The sequence below is a fragment of the Drosophila busckii genome, chromosome 3R, assembly GCF_011750605.1.
Source record: "Drosophila busckii strain San Diego stock center, stock number 13000-0081.31 chromosome 3R, ASM1175060v1, whole genome shotgun sequence".
NCBI lineage: Eukaryota > Metazoa > Arthropoda > Insecta > Diptera > Drosophilidae > Drosophila > Drosophila busckii.
Window position 1 is genome coordinate 4,249,568 of NC_046607.1, and position 11,832 is coordinate 4,261,399.

The following is an 11,832-nucleotide window of genomic DNA, read 5'->3' on the forward strand; positions in this document are numbered from 1 at the left end:
CTTATTTTATCATTAGCTATTATAACTAACACTAACCTAATATAATAATTGAGTGCTTCCAATTCGAGCAACAAATGTTGTGCGCAATTGATTACAATTGATGTCTTTTTGCAATAAAATATGTCGACCTATTAAATTTTAAATATATTTGTTTATTTCTCCAATTTATTGCTCATGCATATATAAATATATTACCTAGCTGATGGCTTATATTTACGTCAGAGTAGATTATTTCTTATTTAAATAAACACCTTATAATATTTTATAAATATTGATAGCAATATATATCCAACTATTTGCTTTATTTAAGCTGAAAAGCATAGAAGACTAGATATATAAGTTTAAACTTTCACATACGGGTCCGATGGAATTTTCTCGTCGGAAGCAGCTTACAATGAATATATCTATTTAAATAGGGTCTGACTTGGCAACACAGAGCAGTAAAATAGCAATATTTACCCTTGTGTAGACTAAGCAGCAAGTTGTACATGTATTAAATTTAACATTAAGCGTGTTACATACCTCTTTGCACGTTTATATGCAAAAACAAGAAAATAAAAAACAATTTTGCATGCATTTACTTTTCTTTTTATTTTTGTAATCACAGGCGGCACTTTATTGAATCCCACAAGCAGACGGTAGAAGTCAAGGTGTGCTCAGCTCTCGCCTGCTTTTTATATACCGCTGTTATTCTTTCCGGCAGCACACACACACACACACACACACACACATATATGCAAGTAAATGCAGCTGCTTTTGTAATATTTGCTATGCCAGAGAAATACCAAATAAAAAAATAAGGAAACACTGCTTACTTTTGGGCCAAAGTCAACCGCAAAGTGGATTCCTTTTTATCAGTTCCTCCCAATCTATTGCCATCTCTTTCTGGCACTTTGTTGTTGGTATGTGCTGGGCAGCAATCTCAATGCGGATATATTAAACTTATTTTTACAGCAACTTGCCGGCATTAGCTGCACCCACCCTCTGGCCTACCTTTCACTCTACCATTCTGAGTTTCGGAGTCGCTCAGCTGCCTCACAGTCGCTCATTACTTCATATACTTGTATTACTTCTCAACTGCGCTTTTGCCTTTTGGCTTGTTTCCTTGGCTTTAGCATCAGTTCCGGGCCGTGCCGCAGATTTAGTGAGCGCGATAAACTTGCCACCGACTGCCCCGCAACTGCGCACACCCGAGGGCACATTTCAACACCGCCCTCAGACAGACAGTCAGACGGACAGACAGGCTACAGAGTGGGGTAGGATATTGCGCGGGCCGAACGCGAATGTGAGCTTAATATTTCTCAACTTGAGGCGCTTGCCACTTCCGCACATCTTCTATAAGAAAATACACATACAGACACCAGACACACACACACACACTAGCATACACGCAGCGAAAAGTTATATATGTATGTGTGTGTATTTTTTTTGTTTTATTGCTCAGCATTTTATTGCACAAATTTTAATATTTATTTTAGCAGTCGGTTTATTTTTCACTTCTGCCAGCCACTGTGTGTGTGTGTCTGTGTGGGTGTTAGCAAAGCTCTCTTAAAAACACACACACACACACACACACACATTGTAGTTGGCGCGTTTAGTTAGCATTTTTCTACTGTAGCTCCATTTTAATGTTTAGCAAACTTGAATGGCGCCGTTGAAGGCACCCAAACAAACAGCAACAGTAGAAAATGCACACGCACGTTCATGTGCATGTGTGTGGGTGTGTGTGTGTTAGTGTTTTTATTTCTCTTAGTTCTCTGTTTATATGTGCAAAAAAAACTTTGCAGAAATTATTTTAAATTGTTAAAGGAGTTTTTAGACTCGTTTAGCAGCTGTGAAAAGTTCTATGTTATTTTTAGGTTTTTTTCTACAGAACTATGAGAATTGTATTATGGTTAGAATCAAACAAAAATAAAAGATTCTTTGCACATACTCAAGCTGTATGTTTAGAGTTATATAACTTATATTGCTGCGCAATAATTATAAACGGAAAACTTTATGTGTGTGTAATACCATTGACAGCTAATAATTGAACTTTTCAGCTCAAAAAGCATTTTCCTCAGTTGGGGAATTAATTTACAATTTATTAATTGGCTTGGCGAAAAGCTGTGTACTGCATTGGCGGCTTTTATTCAGTTTTTGCTGTCATGGCAGCCTCATTATCAGCAACTTATTTTTAAAAATTAATTTTTGCAGCCGCTACATGCATTTGGGCGCACACTGCGTATACGATATTTATGCATAAATCATGTGAAGCAATAGCAAAGAGCGAAAACAGGTAACATCTGTGGCCTCCACGGCATGCACAGCAGCCAAACGCTCAACGAACTCATTGCTGAGTTTTAATTAATCGAGAACTCATAACAATATTTAACCATACACACACACACACATATACAAGCGCACAGATAGTTACTGAATGCCGAGTGTAATCATGCGGCTGTTGTTGTATCAATAACAAACTTCAGTAAGTGCGTTCAACACAGCAAACAGTTGTAAAAATAAAATTATCGAATTTAATTGTTGAAATTTGATGCTGACTTTTTTAACGACAGCTTATCAAGATAATTCGATGCAGTAATACTGCAATCAAAAAGAATTAATCGAACTGCTATTAACGTTTTGCAACACTGCACAATAGAGTTTGCCAAACTAAAATCATTTTTTCATTACAATGTCCAACGACAGGTGAGATATTATTATAAGAAATTCTTTTTAATAAACAATCAAATTCACTTTTTAGCATCGAGCCGAAGTACCAAGTTACAAAGAAAGCGCCAATGCGCCGCTCACGTGCTGCTTGCCACAAGAGCAGCGACAGCGACGACTGCGTAAAGCCTCCAACTGCATCTATTGCTACTAAGAGTGCTGAGTTGCCAAAAAAGATGAGTGCTGCGCAACGCGCTAGAAATCACTACCATGAAATCTGCGGGCAATTCAGACTTGAATTAAAACAAAAGTTAAACTGCGAATATTTTGTGGAATTGCCAGCTATTCGAAACTCACTAGCTAAGGCGCAGCCCAAGTGCTTGCGTATACCAAAGTTTCTTCAATTCGAAGAACAGGCTTATGACCCGGAAACCTATCAAAGCAAGCCGACTGGACACAAGCCAAATACCACTGTGCGTTGGTGTCATTCTAAGGACACTGCAAGCGGCAAGCTCATTGCGCAGTCAAACGCTTTTTTGGTTACCTGGGAGGATAAGACACAAACCTTGCATGTGGGCGATGAAGTTTTTGAATTGGACTCGCGCAAACTGGAGCCAGTTAAAAATCATTGGTATTTGCGCTTCGACGCTTACTATCAGCGGCTTTGTGGCATCAACGAGCAGATTACATTGCGCACTCAGCCAGAGTTAAGCCAAAGCGAGGTCAACAAATGAATAACTACAGCTTAATTCAATGAATGTCAAACTCTATGATCAATATTATAAAGTGCCTGCAGCTAGAAACTGTTGTACTTTCATAGAAAACATCAAATAAATTCCAATGAATTTCATTACAATTAAGTCACTGAGTTCAGTTAATTTCCACTTAATTCATTATCTCCCGCCAGCATTCGTGCCAATTAATGTGCTTACACGAACTGCGTAGCGCTCCAAGCTTGACATAACGACCAATCGCCAAGCCTTTCACTGCGAGGCAGCTGACAAGCAGCGAGTATGTCTGTGTCCTTGTCTTTGACTTTGTCCAGTCAAATATTCAATATTGCTCGACCGAAATGTGGGAAACTGTAAATTGCTTTCTTGATTGTGATTAAGTGTTAACAGCGACCTAAAACTGACAATTGTGTTTGAAGCTCCTAATGAGCTTATGTTAGGTGCTCTGCTCAAGAGTGTCCAAGTGCTGTGCTTAATTTTGAGTGCATGTATTTGGCAATTCTGCATTTAATTTAATTTTACACACACACATGTATTAAGTTTCGTTTCGGCTTTATTTAATCGATTGCAAATTTTAGCAGTGTAATTTAAGTTAAACGATCTTAAATTTGTAGCCAACAGGCGTAAACAGTTGCTTATGGAATTTGAATTGTTCTAGCCCCGCATTAATTACAGCACTTCAAATGAGCTTATGACAATCATTGTTTTACAATGTTGTTATTGTTGTAATCAGGCATTCAAATGTAATACAGATACGCCTTAACCTGCAACGCACTATAAAGCAGATTAACACCAATTGCGTGGCGAGAGCGGGCGGGCATAGAGAATGAAATTAGGTTTTGTCCTATTAGTCCTTGTGTTGTGCCGACATGTTGCCCAGCTGTGCGCTTTGTTGTTGGGTTGCTGTGAATTGTGGCGGGCGTGCTTTCTGCAATTGCAATTTAGTGTCTCTGCAGCCAATGAGGCTTGATTATGTGTTTATTAGACACCAATTTACGCCTGTGCAGGCAAACTGGTCAACTAATGTTCTGTCCGTGTGTGTACCTGATGTCAAATTTATATGCAACGTTATTGTCTCAATATTTGCCAGCTCATCATAAACAATATAAAGCATGCAAATGGCTTAAAGCCACCCAAAGCCCCAACTGTAATATACAAACATTGTTTCCTTAATAATATGATAACAATTAGCTGTCAGTCTGCGCAGTTTTCTAAAGATATTACTTGCTTTGAGCTTAACGTAGACTGTGTGTGAATAATGATTATATATATTAGCAAAGATAATACAAGCCTAATTTGGTATTAGTGTAATGTAGCATAATGTTGATTAGTTAACATTTGTTATAAAATTAAACTATTTCATATTTTTGCTGACTCTTGTATGGCTTGTAAGCTAAAATTTGTAATTAGTTTAACTGCTGCAGGGGTCAGTAGTTTGCAAATAAATGCTTGATGTGCTGCTCATTAAGTCGAAGCACTCTCGCTTCATATGATATGAAGTAGCATAATGTACTTATGTATATACTTATGCAGTTAACTTGTTAACTAAAGCAAACACAATTACTTACAAGCACTCAAATTTATTTACAGGTCATAAACTAAACACCCATTTTCATAGTGAGACTGAGACTGAGACACACATAAGCAAAAGCTTTCGGGGTAGTGAATAAGCGAGAGCGTGTGCTTTTTGCCAAGTTTACATACCTTGAAGGCATTCATTATTTATGAACCAACTTGCCATGTAATAAAATTACAAGCAACAGCCGCAAACACGAGAGGTTTTGAAATTCTAGCAACTCGAACGGCAAAACGGCATTAAATTTGCAGGCCGGCCAACTGGTCAAGTAATTAAAGGCTATAATAAAGCTTAACTTACACAACTGTAAATACAAACACAGACACACACACACACTCACACACATGCATACATATGTTTGTGTATGCATGTGTGTGAATTGCTAACCACGTGTCAGTTGTCAACGCTGCAATTTGACTTGGAGACAGCCCAAAAGAAAGCACCGCAAAATTAACCAAATGTGTTCGTTTTTGTGTGTGTGTGTACATGTGCGTGTGTGTGTTTGGGCTTATCGGACACGCTCAAACGCTTGTGAGCTGTCCTTAGCACATTGACTTTTGTACATTTTATGTCTTGCGGCATGCATTATAAAATTAGTGGCAAGACAGTCACAAAATTGTCTAATTGTCCTGATGCTCTTGACAGTTACGGGCCCCTTCAGGCAGTCAGCAGAGCAGAGCACCTCCCACACCCCACCCACAACGCATTTCGCACGCTTGGCCCTTTGTCTTGTGCTTCCCCTCCTCCCCTCTCTCTCTCTCTCTCTGTCTCTGTGTTGCTGTTTATGGCAGCTGTCAAAATTTCATAGCCTTGCATTAACAATTTACAATTACGCCGCAAGTTGTCAGTGTGCGTGAGCTCTCATGTGTGTGTGCATGTTTGCATGTTTTTGTTTGTGTGTGTAATTATATGTGTATTGAGCCAATATTTGCTTAATTCAATGGCGCTTTGCTTGCAAATTTTTGATGTAATTTTGCCCAACTACTTATGGGGCAGGCCTTCTAAACTGCTTTAATGGCATTTGGCCATAAAACTAAATGCGAGGGCAGTTTGCTTAACTTTTCGCTTTAACTGTTACTACTTATTAAAATATTAATACAGCTAGCACTAAATTAACCCTCGTTTGTGTGCATTTGTGTAATTACTTTAATATGCAACAACAAACACGCAAACAATTTGCACCTAAGCCCTAAATTCTTGTGCGTGTTGCTGCTCTAATAGTTTATACTATTTTCTCTCTAGCAATTTTGTCAAAATTCTCATATTAATTCTATCATATTGCAATTCATTACGTCTAATTGATGAAATTGATAGCTGCCTGAAACTGTTAAGCAAATTGAATTGTAATGATATTTTGAATGTATAAATAGGCAAAGCTCATTGAGCTTGCAAATTTCATGCATATTTTAAGAAAAATATTATTTATTGATGCTCTGCTTACATTTGTTACCTTTTAGTTTATCAACAAAATCAAAGCAGACAAGCACAACATGGTGAGCTCGAATGTAATTTAACTCAGCCGGACCGGACCGACTGCAATTGTCGCATTAGTATTTGTATGCACTATAAACTGTGGAAATGCATTGAAACATTTTGCTGTTGACCATTTCGCTTGTGAACAAATTAAAGAAACAACAACTATAAGCAGCAGCATATACTGATGCTGATGTCCAACTGTCAGCATATTGGGCCATGTACTTGCTAGACCTCGCCCGCTGTGTATGTGTGTGTGTGCGTGTGTGGCTAAAACCATTCGGTGTGTTTGCTTAGCGCCAGCATAAACAGTTGTAACAGTTGGCACTACAAGCGTTGGCCCAAAACTCGAACACAGAGCTCTGGACACAATAAACACCACAAACAGCAACGGTAATTATATAACAAAAGTGCATACAAGCAAATATACACACAGTTAACGAGAGCAGAAAATGGAGAAAAATCTGCCCAGCTAACACACACACAGATAGCCAAATGTGTTTTGTAAATAATTATGCTTTGATTATTTTTGCTGGGCACGTCTGTTGGATTTCACATTGGATCTGTGTGTGTGTGTGTGTGTGTGTCGGATTAACTAACTTTTTCGAAACGGTTACAACGTTGTTTGGATCTGCAATTAGTAGTGACTTCAAGCGCACTGAGCTAGAAAAAGTAAACCACAGTGAAAGGACACAATCAAGCAAAGTCATAGGAGCAGCTTACTGGCTCGCAATCAGACATGCAATTGATTTATGATTGGCAAGCCAGCATTAAAAAGTGATTGCAAATAAGATTTTTAATAGCAATTTCAGTCTGCATAATATAACAGAGCAGCAAGCTGAAACAATGTAAACTGTTAACTGCGGGATAAGCTGATCAATTTTGGCAGTAATTTCATAACTGTTAGCTTACTTTTAAGTTTCATTCTGCAGTTGCGCTCACTCTCACTCTCTAAGCATGAGAATTAATTAGCTGATTACTATTTGCCACCTCACATCTATTATAAATGCAACTCAAGCGCCTGTTCTATTGCAAACTCACTTTAAGCGTTTTCAATCATTAAAAGTAGCAAGTCAACTACCCCACCCCCATCCATTTAACGATTATGAAACACTTTATCCTATTAGCCATTTACACGCATTTATATTTATACGCAATTTATGTGTAGCATAATCCAAGTAATCACAGCAAATGACGCATACGCACTGTGGTTTGCAGCATAAAGCCACAACAGTCTGTCAATAAAAATATATCTCTATATATGTGCGGCGATTTGTTACAAGACGCACACCACACTCACAGATTTTGCTCGCTGTTTGGGGATTTTAAGCCTGTGATTTATAACTAATTGATGAGCACAATATCTTTCATTTGCGTCATGTCACATGGGCGTGGCAAGCAGGCAATCTTATCGTCTTGGCTCTCAAGGTCATTGAGTTTGCCTGCCGCTGGCTTTGCTGTCAAATGGATTCATTGAAGCGCTTCCGCTGAATAATTTGCGACATAACCAAATTTATTATGTTTAACGGACTCAAAACAATACAGCAACAGTCTGGTGGTAGAGTGGGTGTGTGGGTTGTTGCTGCTGCCGCTTTGTTTAGCATGGCGTTAATGGAGAAGTCGCTCACGCATTTCCGTTTCCGCTCGTAATCAATTTGAGTTGAATTTTTATATGGCTTTGTTGTTTAGGCTTTGTTTTTAATTGATGAATAAATTTAATTGAACTAAATGGATTTTGTAGCGCTTGCTGCGTGAGTGTGCGTGCGTGTGTGTGTGTGTGCGTAAAAGCCATTAGGCATTTAACCCGTGCCCCAAAAGCGTAACCTTTTTATGCTTGCCACAACAAGTGCAACAACAACAACAATGGAAACAACAACATGCGGCCAACAACTGGCAACGTAGTTTAATTGAATTTCAATTGATTGCAAAAATGTACGTTTCAATACTGCTGCCAAATTTAATTTTAATTAATTGCTTTCGTTGATAATAACAACTTTAATGAGCAAGTGTTTAAACAAAGTTGTGCACTTTAGATGAAGCATCTCATGCAACTGCAGCTGCAGCAATCAAAGCGTCATGGCAGTAAAAAATTTTACAGATTTTTGCACATTAAAAATATGTTTTGCCGCACTCCCACGAAATTTTTGTATGTAAGCCAAAAAAATGTCAGGCTAAGGTTTATGGCCACCAAAAAGTTGCACAAAAATTGCCATAGAAGCTCTGTATGGGGCTTTGTGGCTAAAAGCTGCGGTGCTTGGCAAAATGGCGGCGCCGGTAAATGCGACGCTAAATTTGATAATCAATTACCATGCTGGTAGCAAGCCCATGCCTGTAGCTAGGACCTTATGGCGCACATGTGCCACATTTACTGCAGACAAACTGCAGGGCCAACCAGACGCAAATACACACAGAGCAAAAGAGATAGCATGAGCGAGAGAGAGAAGCGTATACATTGCCACACTGCTGCTGAATAGTAAATAGAAAAAGGCCAAGGAATACACTTGATGGCAACATGGGTGTAGTCAGCATTTTTTTTGAAGGACAACAGCACTTTTTGCGCTATACAAACTTTTAATTAGATTTTCTCAGAATTTCTGAATGCATTTTTAATTGTTCATTGTTACCCCCTTTGTTAGCCTCCCATGTCAGCATGCAATATGCATATGTGTGTGTGTGTGTGTGTGTGTGTGTGCAGGTGGCAATGCATATAAATATCAAATACTCTTAGATTTGTTGACATTTTTCATAACAGATTGCAAATTGGTTGTCTGCTTTATGCAGCTGCTGTTTGTTATCTCTATGTGTGTGTGTGTGTGTAATGCCAATGGCAACTGTAGTCATAACTGTGCTTGCTTTGGCAGCTTAAGCCAATTAATATATTGCCTGGCCGTAAAGCCAATACGTGGCTAACAGTTGTTTGTTATCGGCAATCATTTAAAGCTGCTCATTTAAAGCCTGGCCCTGCTTAACTTTAAGCTTGAATTGCAATTACATTGCTAAACTAAAGAGATTGCAGCTATTTTGCTTGTCAAAAAGTTTATCATTTGTGCAAAAGTTGACAACATTTAATTAAATGCTATGCAATTTTTTTTGTTCCGCCCGCTGGACTTCTAGGCTAACAATAGTCAGCGTGCTACAGTCGCATGGAGCACATCATTTAAGCACATTAATGTCGATTTACATAGCGCGCTCTCTCTTTTACACTCTCTCTCTCTTTCTCACACTGTCTCTTTTAGTTGCCACGCCCTGGCTATAAGCATTGCCCATTCGTTTTATGCTCAATAAACTAAAATAAAATAAAAACTGCCAATGCTTTCTTTCTCTCACGCTTCCTCTTTATCTCCCACTCTATTGTTTTTTATAACCGAGCAGTCAACCACATTATTATTGAAGCGACTGTGCAAATGGTGGCTTTGTCGTTTTACTGATGAACCGCAGTGTGCGGTGTGAGCAGCGAGCAATGACTGCGGAAAACCTACTCAAAGTTAATCAAATTAAGTTTTGGTCGCCTTTGTAAAACTGCGCAAACAATGCGCCAGTGCTGCTGCGACTGAACAAAATGGCCGCGTAAATTAATCATCTTTTTTTATTCTTCTTTGCATTTTCATTCGAATTGTTGTTGTTGTTAATGAGATTGGTCAAGCATAGTATTTGCTTCTGCGGCTCACTTGCATGTGCCATACCCTTCTTTAGATTATGGCTACACTAATTTAAATTTCTTGTTCTCTGACTTGCTATTCCCATATGCATAGTGTGCATTGTGCTAATTAGACTGGCGCTCATAGCTTATACATACAAATCGTAGATTAACATTGCTCTGCTCTATTTGTGCCACAGCAGCAAAGCTGAATTTGTAGCAAGTTTGCAGCTTTTTGCTTGTTTGTTTTTAAATTGTGCAGAGCTAAAAGTTTCGCTTTATTTTTGTTGTTTTTTTTTTTTAACCATTTCTCGCGTTATTTATGCCTCTGCGGTATATATATTTTTTATGCTTGTCCATCCTTTGGAGCTAGAAAACTTATTATGGAACTTATTAACAAAGTCAACACGCATTTGGCTTCTGGGCTGGACTCTCTCCGCTGAAACTTTATTATGCCAAGCAGCGTTTCACATTAAGAGCCTGGGTGCTGGCTTGGTTGGTTGCTTCACCGCTTTGGCTGCTGCCCTCGCTGCCAGGCTGGTTATATTGTAATGGCCGCTGCCACTTTTCGACACTGACGGAAATGTTGCTATATTATGGCAAACTTGCGCAGATTTCCGCTGCTTCCGGTGTGACATTTATTTATTATGATTTGCACACTTGCTGTTGTTGTAGCTATTGTTGTTGTCTTTAACCAGTTTTTCTCCCACTTTTTCGCAGTTTGGCTGTGCTGTGCGCGTTAATTGGAAGAGTTTCGACTGCCCTTTATTTACAAATAATTAAAAAACACTCCCAAGCGCGAACGTGAACGCGAACGCGTTGGCTCTGGTTTTTTGCAGCCCGCTTGATAAAACCGGCTTGTTAATTTATTTATTGACCCAACTCTTGTTCTACGCAAATAGCACAAAAAGTTTTAGCGCACAGTGGTGCAAAAACATCCTTCAACAATCATTAGACTGACCCGCATGGGTTTTTTGGTTATTGAATCAGCAAATTTGTTTGCTGATTTGGGTGCCCTGGCAAGCTTGAGTAGCGCTCGCTTAATTAACCATAACATTTTGGCCTTAATATCGTTAACATAATTGTCAAGGCACACACGACTGTAGAATACACTTTATTGAAAATATTTATTCAATCGCTCGCATGTTTACTTGGATTTGCATTAAAAGCAATTTTTATTTTGTTTACTTATGCTGTTATGCAATTAATTTATTATTTACTTTGAAGCAGTGCGGCATATAAATGAAATATACTGTAATTGGAGCCATTTATTATTTGTGAAAGTTCAATTTCTTTTATTGAGAAGAAATTATTGAAAATTGTATATAAATGGATTTTCCACTTTTACTTGTACCTCTTCAAATAAACAAACTGTACAAAGCACAATGCTACTCTCTATAGTTTTTGCTTTATTTGGACAGCTATGGCTAATGACAATAAACTTTCGTAGAACTGCACTAAAAATTTTAGTATTTTATGCAGTCTAATAAACTAGTTCAATTAATTTCGCCTTACCAATGCAGCAGGAAACTACAAAATTCTAATAAATATTTATGGCAAACAAAAAAGTATGGCAAAGACAATAAGAAATAATGCCATAAAGTGTGGTGTGCACATACTTATATACAGCAGTGTGTACATACACATATTGTACTGTTGTGTGCGTGGCTTTCATTGCACTTTGGAGGAAAACCCACGCACTTTTAATAATAGTAAACCGCACTTGTTCGTGCTGTTTGTTATACGCGCTGAGGTTCTCTGAACTG

General features: G+C 38.4%; 1 protein-coding gene across 1 annotated transcript; it reads left to right on the plus strand.

The window, feature by feature from the left end:
• Positions 1–2,552: 2,552 nt before the first annotated feature.
• LOC108603892 (RNA polymerase-associated protein LEO1) lies at positions 2,553–3,492 on the plus strand. The gene is made up of 2 exons (XM_017993066.1): positions 2,553–2,688; positions 2,744–3,492. Exons 1-2 carry the CDS (start codon positions 2,675–2,677, stop codon positions 3,381–3,383), a joined length of 654 nt encoding a protein of 217 aa, XP_017848555.1. The 5' UTR covers positions 2,553–2,674; the 3' UTR covers positions 3,384–3,492.
• Positions 3,493–11,832: the final 8,340 nt, after the last annotated feature.